This window comes from Euleptes europaea, chromosome 7, assembly GCF_029931775.1.
Source record: "Euleptes europaea isolate rEulEur1 chromosome 7, rEulEur1.hap1, whole genome shotgun sequence".
In the NCBI taxonomy this organism is placed as follows: Eukaryota; Metazoa; Chordata; class Lepidosauria; order Squamata; family Sphaerodactylidae; genus Euleptes; species Euleptes europaea.
Window position 1 is genome coordinate 45,825,161 of NC_079318.1, and position 23,252 is coordinate 45,848,412.

The 23,252-nt window shown below is 38.3% G+C and overlaps 1 protein-coding gene across 1 annotated transcript; it reads left to right on the forward strand.

The window, feature by feature from the left end:
- Window positions 1–1,376: 1,376 nt before the first annotated feature.
- On the forward strand, window positions 1,377–21,889 carry LBR (lamin B receptor). Its single transcript, XM_056852815.1, has 13 exons — window positions 1,377–1,550; window positions 6,610–6,807; window positions 8,918–9,001; window positions 9,217–9,376; window positions 10,091–10,287; window positions 11,441–11,495; window positions 13,704–13,898; window positions 15,655–15,758; window positions 16,289–16,414; window positions 18,722–18,890; window positions 20,468–20,548; window positions 20,668–20,790; window positions 21,616–21,889. The coding sequence occupies exons 1-13, from the start codon at window positions 1,386–1,388 to the stop codon at window positions 21,774–21,776; spliced, it is 1,818 nt and encodes a 605-aa protein (XP_056708793.1). The 5' UTR covers window positions 1,377–1,385; the 3' UTR covers window positions 21,777–21,889.
- The last annotated feature ends 1,363 nt before the right edge of the window (window positions 21,890–23,252 follow it).

Consider the following 23,252-nt stretch of genomic DNA (forward strand, 5'->3'; position numbering starts at 1 on the left):
CATGTGTATGTCTGCTGAACTGTTAACACTTTACAAAAGGGAAAATTCTACTTTGTCAAGTGCCTGTGTAGCTGCTCTGGCACTGTGTGTACAAAGATCTGACGTTAATGGTATCAATGTCCTATGAGTTGCCTTGATGTGATTAAGTCTTTTTGGTGATTATATGATATGACACAGTGCTTATACATCCTGCTGCCATCAGGCAGGCAGCAAGAGACTTAGTTAGAGATGTAAAATTGTCAGAAATTTTAAAACTGGAGAAAAAGAATTTTTGTGGAAAAAAATTCAATGGGAGGGGGAGAGATATGCCGTGTTTATTTTTTTTTATCAGGCTTAAATTTACTTTGTTACTTTAAAAACATAAAGTACATATTAGGTATAAGCACAAAGAATTGAACTGTTTGGTATGCTTGTGAGCAGTCTTCCCTTTCCAGCCATACTGTGTGACAACACAGGCGCATTCTCAGAGCGCCCAGAATGCCTAGAAAGACTTGTAACAGTCCCTTCTTTTCAGCCATTGTTTAGCCTATGATAGCATGCCTGCTGGCACTGCCTCAGAGCCCCTAAGAGGCTGGGAAAGTGAGAACACATGTATTATATTCTGTGTTTTGTAATCTGCCTTAAGTCTCAGCAAGAAAGGCTGGCTTAAACGGAAGGAAACAAATAAATAAATGTTGCTTGCCCCAAGGATGGTTGCAAAGCTGGAACTGTTCTCACCATTGCAGCCATCCTTGTGCAATACACTATCCTTCACAATACTACCATCTCAATATTTTTCTCTAACTGGAGTCAGTTTCTGAAGGAAGAATAGCTTTGAACTTTCATTCCCCCCCCATATACTTCATATATCTGAAGGTTTGTGTGGGCTAAAAAAAGATTCTCATGTTATCTTGTTCATTGATTTGGTGTATGTACTGCATGTTTGTTCATATGCTGTAGAAGATAGGAGTCCGAACCCAAGAGTTGTAGATATATCCACAGTATTGGAATGTTAGCTAACTAATACTTAGTTACTACATAAAAATTAGGAAGCATATCAAGGGAAGAAAGAAGAGTTAAAGCAGAATTTTAACATTTTGTATTAATACAAATGTCATTACTCATTCTGAAAGAGAAAATAGTACTTCAGAGTTTTTTTCCAGTTTCACTTCAACTTCAGTTTCTTTATTGGTATAATTGAGGGGGGAAACTCATCAAGGATGAGAGCCATGCTGTACCATCTTTACTTATTCCCCCTCCCCCCTCCTCTTTCACATCTCAAGACTTAGTTACATTTCTGTTCATTAAGACTGGAAAAATAGAGTGAAACTGTGACTTTGGTTTGTACCATCTTTGAGTTAGAAACTTATTTTCTCTCTCTTTTTTGTTTTAGAATTTTGTGGAAAATGCCAGCCAGGAAGTTTGCAGATGAAGAAATTGTGATGGGCAGGTGGCCAGGAAGTGTTCTTTTTTATGAAGTACAGGTAGCTAACTATGACGACCGCACTCATCTTTACACGGTAAAATACAAAGATGGAACCGAGCTTCAACTGAAAGAAAATGACATGAGGGTAAGCAGTTCCAAAAGTGCATGATTATATTTAGAAGCTTTATTTGGGTTACTGTTGAAGGTTTGGGTTGGTAATTCAAATGTAAATATAGTTTACTAGTATAGGGTGATGGTTTTTTAATGTTGCCCTATTGCAGCAGGCATGATAATCCACTTTTCGAATTTTCTTGATGGCTCACGCTTCTTTAATGTTTGTCTGGTTTTTGGTATGAATAATTCAATGTATTTAATCAAGTACCTTCAAAACATTGAGTTGGATCCTGCAGCGAAAGGGTGCTTCCTGCAGATTTTGAGGGGTGATGTTTGACAATCCCCCACTTACAGCATACCCACATATTGTGTCAAGCACTGTCCTTGAATCTCTGAACTTCAAGAACAGTGTTATGGGAGCTGAGTTGGGCTACACTGGGAAGGGAGTAGTAGTTTTGCTTATGGATCACTAAATGTAGTCTATTTTTTAAAATTAATATTACAACTACTTTCTGTTTTAAGATAAATTTCTGATACCTGAGAATACTTGAATTTAGTCTTCAAGTGCAAGATAGCATTATATTAATGTTTATAAATATAATAATTGGTGGATATATTGCCAGATTGTTAACCTGAGAGTCTAAACTTGTCTATAGCTATTGTTCCTGGTCAATGGTGGCAGCCATTCTCCCAGGTCTGATATCACTTCTGAAGTTGAAGAAAACAGAAATCCTCAATGTCATTGCAACAATGGGTTTGTCAGCTGTTAACACTTATATCACAGATGGGGTAACTGGCATAGGACTGCTGGCCACCTCTGTGTATATCACAAGCATCTGGATTTCTCCTGGTCCCCTAGCCTCTTTCATAGGAGGTCTTACCAAGAAAGGGGGAGAGGAGACCATTCATGGCTGTCACATTTAAGACAGGGTTCTCTTAAGGCAGGGATCAGTTGCTGGTCCTCCACACCCCAGTTGGTGGTTGACAATTTGCCTTCCCCATGGTAGAATTAAAAAGGCACCAGTCTGAAGGGTAGCCAGTGGCTTGCTTTCTTACACTAAAGGTTCTTCAGTCTGACTTCTGATAGATCTGTAACCTGCATGCCAGGAAAGGAATACATTTACTTACTTAAACTGGAATTCCTGAGTGTTTGAGTTTTGACTTACAGATTCTCTTAGAAGAATTAGATATCAGCCAGAGCTCAGGTTCTGTGACTGCAAAATACTATTCTGTGTATAGAGCAGAGCTGTCACTGAAAGTGTTTACCCAAGTAAAATTTTAGAGGTACAAGCAAACCTCAGAGATAATGTGGGTATGGTTCTAGACCACTGCAATAAAGGTAATATCACAATAAAGTGAGTCACATAATTTATTTTTGTTTTCCAGTGCATATAAAAGTTATGTTTACACTATACTGAAGTCTGTTAAGTGTGAAATAGCATTATGTCTAAAAGATGTACTGTAGTAATAATGAAAAAGTTTGAAATATTGTGAGAATTACCAAAAATGTGACACAGAGACATGAAATGAGCACATGATGTTGGAAAAATTGTGCCCATAAAAAAATTGTGCTTGAAAACACAATATCTGTGAGGCGCAGTAAAGCTAGGTATGCCTGTAGTGAAGTAGGATACTGACCTTGGAATGCACCATTAATACAAAAACTGTATTAGCGTACACCAAAACAAAACTTAGATAAAAAGGTTAAATTCAAATACTAGTAGGAACTGCAAACATTTTGTAATATCTTCACTTCTGATCTAAAGGAGAAAAAAGAGATGAAGCCAGCTGAATGAACCTAAAACACCCTTTGAAATCCTACTCCCCAACGTGGGGCTGGGGCAGCAGGTGGGGAAGAAAAGAGATAGCAGCACCACTGCATACCCACTTTCTTTACTTCCTGATGGCAGGGGATAGAAAGAAACAGCAACAGCGCCTCTTTTTCCATCCACCACTGTTGGCCCAGCTTCTCTCCTTTGCAGGGGCAGTGTTGGGGACTAATAGATGAAGACAGCAGCTTTCCTGCTTCCAATGCCTATCTGCCTTCTCTCCCTGGCTGGGTTGGAACCCATAAAAGGAAGGAGAAAGCAGCACCATTGTTTCTGCCTCATCCTACCAACACTACCTTGCTTTCCCAACTGGTTTCTCTCCCCCCCCCCCCCCGTGGTAGTGCTGCCACCATCCAGCCTCTCCCAACCTTGCTTACCCACTTTCCCTCCTTCGTGCCTGCCAGTCATCTTCTCCATTGCTGGTGGCCTCTTTCACTCCTGCCCACCCTAACAACACTTGTTGGGCTTGCTGTGCAAATTTCACAATATTTTGCAAGCACAGATACGTTTCTTTGAATTTGGGAATTTTTAATTTTTAAAACACTTCTTAAACATTGTGTATGGATTTTTTTTTCAAGCCTAGGGATTCCCTCAGATTTGCAGAAACATGTGGAGACCCACAAGTAAACCAACAAGGGATTCTCTTCAAATTTGAAGAAATTTCTCCCCTGTCTGTGCATGATCCTATGTATGGATTTTTTGAATCATGGTCTGGAGCTGTTGTTCAGAATTAGATGTATTGATGATATCAATACATTTCAAGGCCATTTTACACATTATGCAGAGGCAAATTGCCATCAAGCCCCCCATCTTGCCTCATTCTTCAGCTCCTTCCTGGAGTCATGACCCACATGTGAGGGGATTGTAATCCACAGAGCCACTGCTTGAATATCCTAACCAGTACTTTGAATTGTCCTCAGAAGGAAATGGGTAGCCAGTGCAGTTGTGTCATGATTGGTTGATTACATCCTTGTCTACTTGCCTCTCTGTCAACTTTAATTTCTGAACATTCTTCGCAGATAGCACCATGTGTAGAACATTACAATAGTTTGTCCTTGAAGTTACCATGATATGGATGATAGCTGCCAGGGGTCAATGCTGTCTTCGAAATGTATCAGCCTGCTTACCAAATAATTAGTGGCAAAAAGTGGAGAAGGCCTGGAAAAAAAGCTTGAAAAATTTGGAAAAGACCTACTTTTTTTCACAGCCATTTTGTTTTCAATTTTTCAGATGGAAGAATTGGAAATTTGGGGGAGTACTGAAAAAAGCCCCCTATGAAATATTTTCTCTTTTCAAATGAATGAAATGCTTTTAAAGACAAGGTGGGCATGCTGGAGATATATACAGCTCTTAAATCCAAGATACATTTACGCACTGATGGGAGAATTTTCCCTGCTTCTCCCTTTTCTCGGTTTTTTTTATAATTGGAATTTTTCTGCCTGCTTTACTCACAAAAAGCGAGGGCCAGAGAATGTGATAGGACAGACAGACCTCTCACACACACTTTGCTCAAACATAACATTAAACATGTACCAGTAAAACATACAGTTTATTGTACTTACAAGAGAATATAAAGCAAAGAAGAAAACAACACTGTTTAGGAAAATATATAAGACAGAACTTAACAAACCCACACACAATTGACACACCAACAACAATTATCAGAGCGCTCTGAGGTCGTTCCCAAGAAAAGACAGAATGGTCTCTCCCTGAGAAGGACGACGACTGGACAGCCAGGCTAGTCTTTTATAGGTTTGATCGTGAGAAAGAGGGTCTCAGACGGCCCCCTCCTTCCAAATTCTTCAGGAGATGATTTTCACAAATCATGGCTATATGTTGTTTGGAATTATCCTGTTCCATAATAAGTTTCCCATGTCCAGGTCTCTGATAAATCTTGTTCCGTCCGTCAACCAGTGTACCGAAAACAATCCCCCCCCCCAAGCAGACAATTTGTTGCCTGCTCAAATGACGTTGTTACTCTAAACATGATTTGGAGCACTTAATGTGCTTTGGGTGACTAGCTCCTAGCAATGCAATCTCCTATGCCCTTTAGGGTCAGGATCCTAATTGGAGCTGGGGTCAGCTAAAAGTCAGGTCTTCATATGGCTCCTACGCTACAGATTAATAAACTACAGATTAATAAAATTGGTTCTTCTTAAGCCAAACCAATGTTTAATATAAAAGAATTCTCGCCACACGCACCTAGAAGGATACCTAATCTTCATATGGGAAACATACAGGGCTTTCATGTTCAACTGTTGCATGCCTTCTGTGTCCTTTTGACCTGACATATGTGTCCTTTTGACCTGACATATGACATCTGTGTCCTTTTGACCTCCCTTAAACTACGTTGACACAAATACCCACAAACTGGGTAACAAATAGTTTGTTCTGGAAATTTAATGTCTCCAGCAAAACGTGCACATGGCCAGTGCTATGACCTGACTGTCCAGGAGAACTGCTAGGGTTCTTACTCATCTTAAAAATAGTGAACCCTCATCTGTTTGGGGTATTCTTTCCTCGTCATGGGGGATTGTTGACCATCACTTCTGTCCTTTCAGGATTCAGGTTTGTTGGCCAGTGACATACATGAAGAGGATATCTTTAACTCACAAAAATGCCATATCTAGTCTTGCTTTTAGATTCTAGGCCAGTTTTAAAAAATGAAAAATTTATTTTCTGATGATGCTAGCCATAAACTGGGAAGCAGCCCAAAAATTATTCAGAACACAAGAAGGAAGTATATTCAAAATTCAGTATGACAGCCAGGAGAGATAGGGTGGGTTTTATTTTGCATCAGTCCTTTGGCCTGATTTCCAGTCATGGGTGGCAACAGTACTTCCTATTAGGGTTGCCAACCTCCAGGTGGGGGTTGGAGATCTGGAATTACAGCCGATCTCCACATGACAGAGATGTGTTCCCCTGGGGAAAATGGCTGCCTTGGTAGATGAACTATATGGCATTATGCCCCGCTGAGGTCCCTCCCCTTCCTCAAATACCCTCAGCAGGCTCCCCCCACAAATCTCCAGTTATTTTCCAACACTGAGCTGGCAGCCCTATGTATCCTTGTCTATAATCGAGTGGTAAAATGCACACTGCTTCATTCTGCTCCCCTACCATTTTTCATTTATGAAGATTGAGCCTGTTATGAAAAATTGAAATACTTAAAAGGTAATTTGCAGTTTTTAACAGAAAGGTTATTTAGCTAGATATTTTTCAAAACTATTATGTTGTAATAGGTTTTAATTAATTTTTTTCCAGCCTCTGTCTTCCTTTCGGTTTAGGAAAAGCAGTTCTTCAGGTTCTCCATCAAGACGCAGTGGCAGCCGATCAAGATCTGGCTCCAGATCCCGCTCACCTGGACGGCCAGCAAAACATAAACGCCGTTCTTCTTCTCAAAGCAGAGAGCCTAAAAATGCTAAGAAGAATACAGTTGTGGAACCTAATTTTATTCCTTTGGTATTTATTTTTAGTGAAAGTTTTGTAATCCCTTCTCTTGCAGTATGGTTGAGACAGATCCAGTGATATGTCAGCAAAATGTAATAGCCAGGAAAAGTTTATTCCTCCCACCTAGTGTCTGGACTTCTCCCACAGCAGCCTCTCCCCCCCCCCACTCAACCACCCACCTTTTCTGTTTCTGTATTCCACTTCTAGCTTTCCCTTTTCAACTTTTCTGCTTTTCTTCCTCCAGTTTTATCTGCCCTCTTTGCTATCTTTTACTTTCTGAAGTCTTTCTCTGTCCCCCATTGCTAACACTAACAACTTTGGAATTAATAACAATGTTGGTAGCAGGTTGCTTAGAAACTAAATGGCCACCAAGATCTCACTACATAGTCTTGCAAGATCTCTTGTCGCACTTTTCTGAAAGAAGCAGACATTGTTTCTGTGATTTGGTTTTTCTTTTTTTCTGACCTTCAGTTTATTTTTGAATTTTACGTGTCTTATTTTTCTGCAAACCTGGGGCTTCCCTCTGGTTTGCAGAAAAACCCTCCACCTATCCCTGGCCCCATTGTAAGGATTTTTGGATCCATGCTGTGTGGCCCAGTTCAGAATTAGTTATATATGATACATCTTGTGCATACTGTAGACATATACAACATGTTTTCATATATTTATTTGTTTCAGTGTGCTAGTTTTTCACAACTGAGAGGGAAGGACAAAAATTTGAAATTAGAAGTTAAAAATTGGGTACTAAAGAAAGTGTTATGTAGACAGAAAAAGTCTCATATATATTCATAACAGGGTACTAGCATATTTGGATATAGATTGAACATTACAACAATGAAAACACTGGACTATTCAACGGAGTATTATCATCCTACACATTATGATTGGACATTTTGAAAAACAAAGTATATGTGTTAACATAGCATAGAGTGTAGCAGTTTGCAGCTCTTTTTTGTATTGGGTATGTTTTGTTTGTAGAAAGTGAAGACCTACTCTACAGTTCATAAATATGCCTAAATAGTACAATTTTAAATGCTAATAAATAGTACTTTTTATATTGATAAAGTTGTGAAGTAAATTTAGACTTGATAAGAAAGTATTGGATATTATTTAAATTCCCTCCTCTAAAAAGCCTTTTCCCCCTGTGGCTTCAAAATTTCTGGAAATTTTACATTTCTGTTTGTTTATTTGGAAAACTTTTATGCTGTCTCTCCAGAGAACCTGCCTGCAGCAGTTTAAAAATATAATTAAAAAATACAGGATCGTAGATGTTATTAATTAAATCCCAGTACTAAAAATCCAGCCAGAACATATAACATGGAGCAGCTTAAAATTAGTCTTAAACATTTCTCAGCTAAAAATAGACTAGAAAACAGTGTTAAAAGAAATCAACCTCTTAATTAAAAGCCTGGATAAACAGATGTTTTGGCCTGGCAGCAAAACAAGTTTAATGCAGGTGCCAGGGAATGGATATTCCACAGGCAAGTTGCCACCACTGAAAAAGAAGTCTCTGGTTGCCACCTGCCTCACCTATGAAGGTGGCACAGAGTGAGACTTGTGAGGAAGATATTTGTTGGCTGGTTGGACAGTATAGAAGGTGGTGGTCCTTTGAGTTTCTTGGTCCCAAGCCATTTATAGATAAGAACCATCACTTTGAATTGTGCCTGGAAAGAAATGGGCATCCAGTGCAGATCTTTTATTGCACGGGTGATAAAACCCTGTATCTTGCCTCTGGCAATAGTCTGGCTGCCACAGAATCCATGGGGATGAAGAGTCACATGGATTGAGAGTTTGCAGTGAGGAGGGAGAATGGGGTGAAATATTCCCGTTATCCCATTTCTGTCTATGGAACTTTGCTTAATGGGGATTGGAAGGGACTGCTGGGAGGAGAGGAATTTGGCAAAAATCCACATTCCTTTTGCCAGCAGCTCAATTGGATGCAATGCATTAATTCATTACTTCTTTAGACGTTAATGTACTTCAATAGCAGCTCTAGCATATTTATTATTTCATTGTTGTGTTACTTTTGAAGAAACGTGATTGCTTAAACTAACTTGAAATAATTGTTTGACTTAAAAATATTTATCTGTGGAAACATTCAATTCTTTTCTCCCCACTCCAGAAACTGTATGAAAACAATACCAATAGTTATAATGGAGAACCAGATATCACTGAAGTGAATTACTCCTCTCTCAAAATTTTACAGGTATGGAATCCTAAACACTGCTGGTGCTTTTTGTTGTTGTGCTTGTAAAGGAGGCTGGAACTTGCAGGTATGAAATGTAAATCTGTGGCAATATAGACTACCAAAAATGGGAATAAATTATTGAGGGATTTGGAGACAATGTGTTAACTTGGGAATATTTCAGCAGATGGTGTGGCAAGACTGAAAATGGCTTTTTCTCCCTTATTTGTGTTTAGCATGAAAGAATGGAGTCAGAGGTAGAGACTGAGCACTTGCATACAAGAAAGGAGAAGAAAATGGAAGAGATGTATGCAGAGGAGAGAATTTTTGAGACCCCCAAAACTGTTGGAAAAGTATGCATGAAGACAAAGGAACTAGAGTTTGGAGGGAGAATTGGTAAGATAGTTTTAATACATTACAGTCTTATAAGTTATTAGTTGTTTACAGTTACTGCATGTCCATTCAGAACCTTTTGTATATGGCAGTGTTCTTACAGAACTGTTAGAAGTACACTTTCCACATGTGCTTCAGTGGAGATCGATCTGTTGGTGTGTGTCATGTCTATTGAAGTCAACAGAAGGGACCTGCAGGCCAGGGATTCCTTGTGAGAATAGAACATTCAGCATCCCCAGCAAATTGCTGGGGATGGACAGTGATTTTCCCAAGGGTTTTTGTCACATCACCTTTTCTCACCAGGTTTTAGTCGTCATTTGTGAGGTCAGCTAGTATACTTGTGTATCAGTGTCTGGGCAAGTGGCTTGATTTGTGGGCCAGTTCCCCTTCCTGCAGCTGTTAGCAGCCTAGGCTAGACTATGGCCTTTAACCAAGTGCTTGGGGGAGGGGGACAGTTGCTGCAAGTGTATGTACATTTTTCAGTTCCATCTACTGAAATTGTTTTGTACAGAAAGAAGATGAAAATGTATTTTTTTATCATTTTAAATATAAAAGCTGTTTGTTGTTGTTTGGGGGGGTGGGGAAACTGGTCTAAATGCTAAATAACCATGATTGGCAAGTCTACTGTAGGAAAGAAAAACATTTGAGAAACACTTATCTGAGAGTATGCTTCCTTTATTTTGAATTTAACTTATAACTCTTTGTGTTTGTTTGCAGGAGCTTTCTTCATGATATTTCTCTTGCCTGCAACTGTGTTTTATTTGTTGTTAATATGCAAACAGAAAGACCCGAGTGTTCTGAATTTTCCTCCTCCCCTCCCAGCTTTTGATAGCTTATGGGAGACAAGAGTATTTGGTGTCTTTCTTCTGTGGTTCTTTCTCCAAGCCCTGTTTTATTTACTGCCCATAGGAAAGGTAATTTTATTTATTTACTTCATTTATACTCTACTTTTCTCCCCAGTGGGAACCCAAAGAAACTTACATTGTTCTCCTCTCCTCCATTTTATCCTCATAACAACCTCGTGAGGTAGGTTATGCTGACTGAGTGTGCCTGGCCCAAGGTCACCCAGCAAGCTTCCATTGGCAGAATGGGAATTCAACCTTGGGTCTTCCAGATCTTAAATTCAGTACTCTAATCATACCATGCTGGCTCTCTAACCATGCTGGTAAATTATATAGTTGACTATTATGACCCCAGCATAAATTAGTGATACTGTGGTAAGCAGAATACTGTGGTGAGTACATGCTTTGAAAGAGCATGTACTTTGCATGACAGAAAGTCCCAAGTTCAATCATTGACATCTCCAGCTTAAGGATGTCACGTAGCAGGTCTTGGAGAAACCATTTCTCTTCCTGAGACCTGCTGCCAGTCAAGGCAGATGGTACTGAGCTAGAGGGACAAATTATTTGACTTCTATAAAGGCTGCTTCATATTTTCTCATGCCCAGACTACTGCTGAAATCTTTGACAATTCAGGAGGGCTTATATTAAAATCAAACTGTACAAATCAGTGGAAAAAAATAGCAATGCTGCTTTGGTGACAAATGTTTTGTTCTTGTTTAACTGCTCCATAATCTTGGTGGTGAGCTTTTTTTTGGGAGGGGGACTATGCGTCTTATTTGTTGCACAAAATCTGTAAGTCTTCTTGCAGAGTCATCCTGTTGCAGAAGCGCTCACACAGTATTCCATCTGGGAAAATGCAGTACTTCTTTCAGATAATGTAATCTTGATAGTTGTATGGAATGTGGCTCTGTGAAATGCTCACCACCCTGGTTACCTAGTATCTGTTATGTGCAAATGGGATATGCTGCACTGGTTCAAATGCTCTTGTAGAGTTAACCACATCTACAGTTTCTTCTTGCCTCCCTAATTGGGTAACATTTAAATCGTAAGGTTAAGTTTTTTGTTTTTCAACATTTGGCAGTGGCTATTTGTGGTTCTAGGAGATATAGAGGAGTCGCATGGTTTTTGAATTGTCTGTTCCCTTTTAATCTACTGCTGTATCAACATATGAAGGCAATTTAGTAAAATGCTTAGTGAAAAATCATGAATATTTCCTTTCCTTAAGGTTGTAGAAGGAACACCTCTTTCAAATGGAATTAGACTGGCATATAGAATAAATGGTAAATATAAGTATTGATTTTGATTTTTGAATTTGGTAACTTGCTTTGCTAGCACATACTTGACAAACATCATTTTGTTTTTGAATAATGTGGCTCAACATGGATATCATGACAAACCATAATTTGCAGTAACCATAATAAGAACCCAAACCATGAGCTGAGCTTGCAAACATAGAAGAAAGCTGTAGTGTATGGCTGGCTGTCTCCTCAGCATACAAGTCTGAATAATGACCTCTGGAATCTGAGCAATGGCTGTTTGTTGATTCAGCTATCACACTAAACATATAATCTGCAAGTTTAAAATAAACCTTGATTGTAAACCATGACTGTAAAGACAATTGTAAGCTGTAACTTTTCATTTTTGGGTACATCACAGCCATAACTTCCTTAACCATAGTTTAGGTGTGATATCTGAATTAAACGTATGGGATAGGAAACTTGCATGTTCTTTTGTGTGTGTTTTATTAAGCTGATATATGTTGTGCAGATTCCAAATCTCAGTAAATACAACCATATTAAAACACATATCCGTATTTCTACAAATCCATGAAACAAGTTCCACTAATGGCTCATAAGGCTTGTCATTTTCTGTTGCATATATTCTTAACTGTGAGAGTGCTGAACACATACCTATGTATTTGAAGTGCAGTTTTCATGGTAACATTTATGTCATGTTCTATTATTTATTTATTTATTTATTTATTACATTTTTATTTGACCCTTCTTCAAAAACTGGCAGCATTCATGGTTCTCCCTTCCATTTTGTCTTCTGAACAACCCTGTTAAATGGATTAGGCTGAGAGAGAATGACTGGCTCAAGTCAGGATGTGAACTTGGCTGTATTCAGATCTAGTCCAACATTCTAACCACTACACTACATTGGTTATTGCTGCACTATTTTAAAAATCTTTGTTTGGGTTTTACTTCTATCATATATATTTCATTGTACATAGATTGAAAAAAGGCTGTTGTATGAAAAAAGGCTGTTGTATGAAAAACCCTTCATATATATGTAGTTATATATTTATTTTTATTTACATAGTCCACCTTTCTCACTTAGACTCAAGGTGTTCAAAACATTTATCCTTCCTTGCTGCTAAATATAGGCATCCAAAGTGGCTCTAAAATGATCCATTATAAAAAACAAAGGGTACAATACAAAGGTCAGTGGCTGATAAAACAATAAACAGAAAAGTAGCAATCACATGCTATGAGTGGGTTATAATTGACATCTAAAGAAAGCAATGTAAACACCTGATAAATATGCCAGACTGGGTTAGGTAGGAGGAGTCTATTCCAAAGACTTGGTGCCACCACAGAACAGGCCCTGTTCTCTGATAGCCACTTGTCTTACATCGGAAGTTAATACCCACAGCTGGGCCTTAGCTAGAAGTCTTAACAGTGATTTAACACCATAAAGTATTTCAAATTACTACAAAAGATTCAAAATTATTTCGACATTAAACATGCATCTCAGTGGACTAAATCTATACTGTATTATAGATGTCTGCCTTTCTCTTGATCACTTGTAGAAGCATTTCATGTAACTGGGCTGTGCATAAATATTGACTTGGAAATAATTTTGAATATATAGATTTAAGGCAAGTCTCTACTTTGCTTATTTGCTCATTCGCCTGCTGATTAAATGAAGTTCTTGACTTCAAAGTAGTCATTATTGCACACTTCAGAAGTGAATTTGTTAAGGTTTTTTATTTATTAGACTTTAGGTTTTAGCTCTGTGCTCAGGTACACATTTTTAAGTGTCGGTGGCAGTTCAAAATTTGACAAGAAAAACGTTTCTCCTGGTGCTTTACAATAATTGTAGACTTGGTTTAGGTATGGCAGCATGTAGTGTTTGGCACAGTAGCTTGCACATTCTGTGCTTTCCCCATGGGCTTTATGTTAATTCATCCTTTGCATCTAGTCAGGCAAACTGGTTTTTGCTTGACCTGCAAACCAGTATTCCAAATTTGAAGCAGGCACTGTTTGGAAAACTGGTTAGAGGGCAAGAATGACCATGCTCGAAGGACAAGCATATACTGACTGGTTCAGATGTAATGGAAAACTGAGGCTTGCCAAAAACTTTTGAACTGATGAACACATGGAGAGAAGGGATTTAGCAAGGCTTCTCCAAGGCTTACTCAGATAGTGTCTGAACCATGTTGTATTTTGATGAGTATCTCACTCTGTGTTTTTTTTTCCTTTAAGGGATTTATGCTTTTATCCTAACAAGTGTGGCCTTAGGAATATGTCTGTATTTTGAAATGGAGCTTTATTATTTATACGACCATTTGCTGCAGTTTGCGGTCAGTGCTACGGTTTTCTCTGTCATATTAAGCATTTATCTCTACGTCCGTTCTCTGAAATCATCTGAGGAAGAATTATCACCTGGGGGGAATTCTGGTAAGTGTGTGTGGGCAGTTACACAAATTATTACCTTCCTCCTTCATTGTTTTTTTCCTTCATTGTTATGCGTGAAAACATGATTGCAATAATCTCTTTCTTCCCTTTCCCTTCCCTATATTCTTTGTCTTGAAGCTTGCAATGGAACATTTTAATGGGAGCTAACATCTAATTTTATCAGTGCATTTCATGCAAAATGCTCTGTTCGTCTTAATCTGTCATTGCAAATAAACATATTTCTTGTGTGTTTGAAGATATTCTGCAAGTTATGTTTATTTATATTCACATCTGGTTTCAGTTTTAGCATTGGTGTGTTAAAAATCTGGCATATGCATTTCTTGCAAGAGGCTGTAGATGTGAATCTTTTCTGTGCTGCTTCGTTGGTAGAAGCATTTATGTGGGCTAAAATTGCAGTATGGGAGGAATAAAGTATATATATAAAGTTGTTTCCTTGGACATGAAATTATGCATGAAATTGCATCTTCTGTGGGAAACAGCGGCTGTATCTAGAAATATAAATAACAAGGACTGATAAAAGGAAATATAATTACATTTTTGGAGCAAACAGAACTTTGTGTATAAGACCCTGAAGAAGATTTAGGATTCAGTACTACTAAAGTGGTTTTGTGTCAAAACATACCTTCAAACATCATGTGTTGAATTCAGGATTATGGCTTTTTCTTATGCACGTATTGCTTTCTTGAAGACAAGTTGGAGGTTTTTTCTACTAAAATTATCCCCCCCCCCCAAGCAAATGCTCAGCTTGTGACCAAGGAAAGCTTTTTTGGTTAGGCAGCAATGTCCAGGGAAAGCACCCCAGAATAAGCAAAGTATTTTTAAGCTTTTATAAATTTTGCAATTAAGACTCTTAGCTGTACACACCCCTCACACAGAATAGTCAACCCTTTAAATGAAAGCAAATGGGAATAAGTTAGTCAAATTATATTCCAAAAACTGGGCAACTGCTGTTGAAGAGAGCTGCACTTGCTGATAATCACCAGGATCAGGCTAGAATCAAGCAGGCTGCTTCATTTTAAATGAATAACATCGAAAACAAACCCCTCAGACAGCATTTGGCTCTGTTGGTACGAACTTATTGGACATCCCTGGCCCAAAAACTGTCCAGCTGTCCTCAACCAGCCTGTCTAATGAGACCCAGGCTCTGAGGGATTTAACTCAGTTCCTCAGGGCCTGTAATATGGAGATGTTTCTCCAGGCCTATGGTTGAGGGCAGTGACAGGAATTCACAAAGAGCTGGCCTATCTGTTTTCTTTTCTGTTTTCTTTTCCTTCCCTTTTCCCTGGGTTCATCCCTTTATTATTTTTTTTTTGTCTTCCTTTCTTCCCCTGTGGGATGTCCTGCTGTTACGTTTTCTCTGTCTCCATCCTCCCCGCCCCCACCAGGATTGTGAATATCAGTAAAGAGCATGGAGGCATGACCACCTTTAGATAATTTTTATGTGCCATTAGGATGAGATGAAATTATTGAATTTTAAATTGATTATTATATTTGTATTTTATAAAAAGGGTGATTACCCTGTATTTTTACATTTTGTTAGCTTCCCTGAGCCCAGTTCGCCAGGGGAGGGTGGGATATAAATAAAACTGATGATGATTATAATGATGACGGTTTCTGTCTTGGGCAGCTCATGGAATACATGCAGGCGTTTTAACAGGAAAAGTTCAGAGATTTTCTTATCTATATAAAGTATGTCTAACTGTGCAATAGCCTACACCAATTACTTTTATATCCGTAGGAAACATAATTTATGACTTCTTTATGGGGCATGAGTTAAATCCTCGCATTGGAAATTTTGACTTGAAATACTTCTGTGAATTACGACCAGGCCTAATTGGCTGGGTAAGAGATTAGATCTGTTTTTGCATCATCTTTAATGTTATAGGTGAAGCTTTTAGTTGTTAAAATGAACACCATGCTCTTGTCAGACAAAGCAGAGGCTTGGCAATCTAACCTAAAATGGAAAATGTTACATTAATCGGAGGTTTTTAGCTTATTTGTTTATTAATGAATTATATATCCCATACTTTTAGATACTGTATCTTTTAATTCTATCTTCTAATTGATATGAATATTTTAATGGCTTTGTCGTATTAATAAATCTGAATCTGAACAACATGCTGTAGAAAATGTACAAAATAAGTACTGAAAATAGCGATGTTGTTTATTGTAGCATTAGTTGAACTAGTTGAAAGCTGCAAAGACTTCTCTACATACATAATAGAAAAGCTTTCCTGTGGGCAGGCAGAGCACATACTTGAGGAATCACTGTATGCAGATTGTGATACTATAGTATTTTAACATGTGATGGAAAATTATACAGTTGTAAGAGTAAGACCTGTGAGTTTAATGTGCAACTTTTGTTTTTAAAGGTTGTTATTAACTTTGCAATGCTCTTGGCTGAGATGAAAGTGCATCATCAGAGTATGCCTTCTTTGTCAATGATACTAGTTAATAGTTTCCAGCTCCTGTATGTGGTGGATGCTCTTTGGAATGAGGTATCTCAATTTTCAAACTGTTCAATTATTGACAACATTCTAGTTAAATGGCTGAAAGGTTAAGGATCAACACTTCATATGTTTGCATATCATTAAAACCCTATTGATTTTCTGTTCATTTGACTCAGTGAACCAGAGGGGAAAGGCCTGGTGAAAAAGTGCTCAGAATGCATCCTTGCCTATAAAGTTGGCAGCATTAACAAGTATAGTTTATATTCAGCTATTCTGTTTCAAGGAAAGCTTTAACTGGACTTTGCAGCCGAGAAATGGAAATAAATCTGGCACTGAGAGGAAAAAGACTGTAGAATAGTATAATGTCATGCTCAAAGTGGTGTAAACCCTATAAAATTAGAGGATTATTAAATATTGCAAAGTGTAGATTATGAGGTGGTTCTACTGGTTGCAAAAACAATCCCTAACCTTGAAATGATACCAAATTATCTGGTAGCCCATAGTTTATATCTGGGATCAATGAGTCCTTTCTTTTGGCCTACAGTAAGCAGAGATTTATACATTGCTCATGTTGAGTGAGAGAAGACTTAAAATGAGGAAGGAACAAAAGCCCGTACCCTTAACTATTTATCTGAGCTAAAATTAGAGCAGTGGAGCCCATTGTTTCTCTTTCTATCTGCTCACCACAGAAAGGTCGGCTGGAAGAATCACTCCAGAGAAGCATGAAGGACTTCTCTGAACATAATTGTAATTCTCCTGTGGGAAAAAAGCAGTGTTAAATACACTGTCTTTTAAGTCCATGCATGAACAATGCAGAAGAAAAGTATACTCCGCTAAATTATCTCTGAAGGTTATTGCTGTTGATTTCTTTCATGTGAATGTACCCTGAAGCTGAGACTAGACAGCCTATGACAACAGTGTAGCCAGTGCTAACTACTTGTGCCATGGTGAATAGCATGATAATAGTAAAGGTGTATTGAATCCCAAGTCAAGCCTACATGTAGTGCACTCATGACTGTTTGGCCAGCAGCATCATTGGCTAGGTTGTTTCTGAGACCGCTGTATGCTGGAGTGGTCATGTGTACTGGGTGCCCTGCCCCCGCCCCGAGTGGATTACAAATTTTCTAGACCAGTGGTTCCCAACCTTTTTGATATGGTTACCTACAAATCCAAATTTACTTGGTATGGTGACCCATCCAAGGCTGGCCCAAGGTTTTTGGGCCCTAGGCAAGCTATGACCTTGGTACCCATCTAATCCAGCATTCAGTTTTTTACAATGGCTAACCGGATGTTTGTGAAAACACCTACAAACATCACACAAGGGGCACAGCTGCTCCCACTGAACCCCAAACAAGTATCATTCCGACATACACAGCTTCTGCATATCCAATCTCCCCAAAGATTCTAAGAAACTCACTCTAGTAACCATCAGGACATATTTTTCTTGATCAAGAAAAATTCCAACTAATGTATGAGATGGAAGATACTGTTTCCAGGGTCAGGTCATGGTTTCCAAAATATGAAAGAGAACAATGGAAAGGGCAGAGGCAGCCATTAGGGAGGGCTGGCTTGCGACCCACTTTCACAGGCTTCATGTCCCACTTTTGGATCCTGACCCACAGGTTGGGAAACACTGTTCTAGACAACTCAGTCCTGAAAGGGACATATAGAACTGGCAGAAACTAAGGATCTTCTATTTGTTGGATTAGAAGAATGTACTTTTCAGTACCTGTTAGCTTGCAGTTGGTTAATGGGGAATATACCTGGAAAAGGTGCAGTGCAGTGTCAAGTAAGAAAATTAAAGTAGTACACGTGTAAAGCCAATGGAAGAGTTTATGCCTTCTTATGGGCTGGTACATCTTTGTGCAGGCACCTAGAATGCTTTGGCCCTGATACTTTAGGCATCATGGAATATGGATTGTATCCTGTGATCTGCTTGTGGAAGGCGCTGACAAGTATAGATCTTTCCTGGGCCCCACTCCCCCCCCCAGCAGTCCTTTCTGACCCTAAGAAAAATTAAAAATTAAAATTAAAAAGCCACATGGTTTGGGAGGCTGCAGTGGAGAGGGGAAGGGGATGAAGTCACCATTTCTGCCTCTTTGGTCAACAGAGCTGCATGGGTGGAAGAGGGAGTGGGAAGAGATTCCACCCCCTTCACGCTGCAGCCTCCTGATCTGCTTGGCTGTTAGACCACGTTGGGTCCCATGACCCCAAGAAGAAACTTTCCAGGGTTTGGAAAACATTGCTGGGGGAAGGGGAACGTGAGAAAGATCTGCAATCCTTGCATCCACAGATTGCAGGATCCAGCCATATCTGCCTAAATACCAATTTAACTGCTGTTCTTTAACTTTTTAGGAAGCTATTTTGACAACTATGGACATTACCCATGATGGGTTTGGATTCATGCTAGCATTTGGAGACTTGGTCTGGGTTCCCTTTCTCTACAGCTTACAATCCTTCTATTTAGTGAATCATCCTTATGACGTTTCTTGGCCTGTAGCTTCTGCAATTTTCGCTCTGAATTGTAAGTGATGTATAATAATGTTTAAATGTATTATTTTATGTTACTTTACATAAAAACTATTTACGACCTTTTAAAGGAGCATTCAGTGGATGCTATCAGTTGAGAGCCCTTTCCTAATGCAGTAAAACAGTGAAAATTAAGCCATTAAGTGAATGAATCAAGAAACATTTTTATAATGGTTATGGTTATTACTCAGAGTTTCACAATAAATGCTCTTCCACTTGTCCTGGGGGGTGGGGTGGTTCCTGGTCTTTGCTGACTTTCTGTAACCCTCATGACAAAAAAATGTAAAATTCCTGGAAATTTTGAAGTTATGTGCAAACACCGTCTTCCCCCATTTTTTACAGAAAAAAATGAAAATGTTGGAGAAAATGGAAATATATTTCTAAATCTGAATTTACTTAAAATTTAACACATGTGTGAAATAAAACATACACAAAAGCCTTCATTTTATAAGCAGATTGCAAGTATACCTAATAGTTGTGTGACATGCAGCTGCTGCATCCTGTACGACCTTATCACTTTTATCTTAGTTTTGCAGATTCTTCAGAAATATAGAAAAATAGAAGTTGAAATCAAAAACACAAATTTTGTAGTAAACGGAGTATGTTACTTGGATACAAAAAGTCTCATGTAGTCACAAGTAGCGTATCTGGATGTCAAACTTTATAACATAAAACTTTATTAGCATAAAATTTGGTCAAAATTAATCACCATTTAAAAATAAACATAGCTTTGATAATATGTTGTATACATCTGCAGTATGCTTGAGATTTAACACTGAATTATCTTACATAGTTGACTAGGTTCGAGAGGTAGTTAATGCTTCCTTAAGAGAGGAGTTGGTCACCCCAGGCAGTTCCATCTGTCCCCCTTCTGTTGCCATCTTCTGCTGGCGGGTGAAAACTTTTTTGTTTCATTTGGCATTCTCTCAATGGTTCCTCCTTCCTAACCAATGTTCTTATGTTTTGTATGCATTTTAACTTTTTAAAAAGTTGTTTTAAGTATTTATGTTTTTATTTGTTTTTTATTATAATGTATTTATAATGTAATTTTATCATCTAACTTTTAAATTGGTAAACCCCTTCGTGGCCCTTGTAAGGGCAGAAAGGCAGGATATAAATTTTGTTAAACTGCCAAGGAAGTCCAGGGTTGCTTACACAGAGATTGGCAATGGCAAACCACCTCTGAAAGTCTCTTGCTCAGAAAACCCTGTGAGAGGGGTCATCATAAGACGGCTGCGACTTGATGGCACTTTGTACACATACACACACACACACTCACAAACTTTTACAGCTTCTAAAGCAGCTGATTTTTTTAAAAAAAACTACTGTTGATCTTTTTTAATATTTTGTGATGTGTGTAATAAGGGGTATAAAGCCACCTTGAGGACTTTATACCTGTCATGGCATGATATAAGTTTTTTACAAGGATGTTAAGTATTACTACTAGATAGTATTTGTGCAATGGTTTGAACATTGAAAGCACTAAATGCTAGATATTATTATTAATAGTACAGTAGTTTGATGTTTCCCTCAAGGAAATAATGGCTGCCTCTTCTTTTCCTTTTAATGAAGTTCTCGGTTATTGTATTTTCCGTGGTGCAAATTCACAGAAAAATGCATTTCGGAGGAATCCAAAGGATCCAAAACTTGCACGTAAGTGCTATTTAGGCAAATTAGTTTTATACCTGTACTTTCTGCAAACTAGTATTACACAGATATGCATTCTTTTCTGCTGGATACTATAATGTATATTTGTGCACCCCACAATGCAGATTTGAAAGTTATTCCTACTGCAACTGGAAAGAACCTTCTGGTCTCTGGCTGGTGGGGCTTGGTGCGTCATCCTAACTACCTAGGAGATATCCTTATGGCTCTAGCATGGTCCCTACCTTGTGGTAAGATCAAGATGTAACTTTTATTGAATCTCTAGCATTATTCCTGCATCTCTTGTACATTTTCCAGTCTGAACATGGTATTGCTTCACAGTCCATGTGCATTACGGTGATGAAAACTCAAGTGAACTTCTATAAGACAAAGATTGTAAGGCAGGGGTCCCCATTGTGGTGCCCATGGGTGCCATGGTCCCCGCCAACACCTTTACTGGCACACACCCAGTGTTCTTAGAAAGCAGGTGGGGGCAGGTAGGGCTTTTTGCCCAGCAAGGCTTCTGAATGACTATTGGAGATTTGTTTGGCTGTACAAATGTTTTTTTAAGTTGCTTTGGCAGCAGCTGCCACCACAGTACAAGGATCTGCGCTGTGCTACTGAAGTTAAGCTGTGGCAATAATTTTGTGGCTGGTTCCGCCTCTTGTGGCAGTCATTTTGTGACAACCATTTTGTTTCTGTGCCCACACCATGTCAGAACTCCAAATGGGCCTGCAGGCTCAAAAGGAGTGGGGACCCCTTTCATATGTATATTACATTATCTGCATGGATCATTGCCATCTCCCTCTTGCAGTTCTTTGCGTGCTCTTTCTCTCTCCCCCCCTCCCCCCTTGTGAGAATCTTTGGGAATGACAAGACAGTTGCCATGGGAAGAAGGAGTTGGCACAAATCCCTCCCTCAATGTGTTAGCAGAAGTACTACTCCACTGATATTAGGGTGGAGATTGGCTCCAATCCCTGGCTCTGAATATTTTTAAAATTATGAATACATTGTGATCTAACTTGAGCCTCCAAGATGTGGTAGAGAAACTAATCCTTTTTCATGTTATCTTACAGGTTTTAATCACATTTTACCATATTTGTATGTCATATATTTTATTGGGTTGCTCATTCATCGAGAAGCCCGTGATGAACGTCAGTGTAAGAAAAAATATGGCTTGGCATGGGAAAAATACTGTCAACGTGTACCGTACCGCATATTTCCATACATCTACTGAGTTTCTTCAAAACCACTGGATGACAAACAGCTTTTGCAGTTAAATCTCTCTTGCAATAAACCACGTACCTCATACTGTTGCACTTGGTATATATGGAAGTTCTGCTGGATTTTCTTAAAAGATCTGTTCAGGTAGTGATCTAGCAGTTAACTTTATAGCCTTTATTAGACATAGCTTTTTCTATTAACCATTTTCTATTAACCATATGCCTACTTCATTACACAATTCTATTAGACAATAAGCTTGTTGTGTTGTGAATGCAAATCTTTTCAGGCATTTTGTACACCATGTGAATTGGGTGTCTGGTGGATAATATTCACGATTTGTTCTGGAAATAGGAAAGAAAGGCCAATTGTGAGGAGTCAAGACCATCCATCCAGTGAAATTCTAATGCGCTGCACCTTCCTGAACCAGGGTAGTTCTCATTTCATTTTCCTTGACTGGCTTCCTCAGGCTAATGCCACTAGTGACACTGGTGTGAGGATATGGAACTTGCAAGGGGTCATACTCAGGAGGTTCTCCTCTGTCCCTTCTCCCTTTTGTACAAACAGGCTCCCGTTTTAAGAGCGACACATGTAACCTGATGGATTTTTATGTTGAGGTGATGTGTGTATCATGATGCACTGCACTATAAGCAATACATTCATGTTGTAAAGGAATTTAAAAAAATTCCATGTAGCTCTTTTCAAATTTCTCAAGGCTCATAATAACTGGGTTAGTAGGGCTAGGTGTAGACAGTTGTACAAATTATGAAATAAAATAGGCGCAGTTAACTTTTTTCAGCATTGTACTATAACTTCTTTATATTATAACATTGAAATATATTGTTGTACAGTATAAGATGCAGTAGTGTTTTTAGAACTGTTTTTTTTTTAAAACAAACTATTTCCAGTATTTTTGAAAAGTTTTGTAATGTATTGCTGTGAAATTGATTTCAGCTGTTGAAGTGCTCAGTGAAATATTGTAAAGCATTATAAAAATTGAAATTTATTCAAACTTTTGTGAATTTGGCATGGCTACCTCAAATGTTGGCCATTTGCCTTTTTATACTGTTGCAAATACAAAAAAATATTTTTTTCAAATTGCTATTTAAATCAGCTTTTTTTTACATGAATCTGTGATTAAAGTCAACCACTTTAATGTATTTTTGTATATTTGAGTTTTTCATAGCTACATACTCAGAGTTGGAAACTATTCTTTCTAGCTTAACATCTATAAATTCTATTGCAATAGTATTTACCTAATTAGTTTTAATTGGAAATAGGCTAATTGCCATTTTAATATATAAAATTAGAAGGGAGAAATGATTTTGTATAAATTCAACCTTTTAAAACCAATTTTATAGCTAACAAATTACCAGCATAATTAGCAATGTGAAAACACCCTTTAACTTGAATTTTTGTATTTTACATTTATGAATTTGTAGCATAGTTTTTGTTAAACAGCAATTTTGTTTTCAGTTTAATGTATAGTGCA

Coding starts and splice junctions, on each gene's coding strand:
- LBR (XM_056852815.1), top strand. CDS start 1,386: ATGCCAGCCAGGAAGTTTGCAGATGAAGAAATTGTGATGGGCAGGTGG. Junction 10,288..11,440: donor ATTTACTGCCCATAGGAAAG/GTAATTTTATTT, acceptor CCTTTCCTTAAG/GTTGTAGAAGGAACACCTCT. Junction 20,791..21,615: donor AGCATGGTCCCTACCTTGTG/GTAAGATCAAGA, acceptor GTTATCTTACAG/GTTTTAATCACATTTTACCA.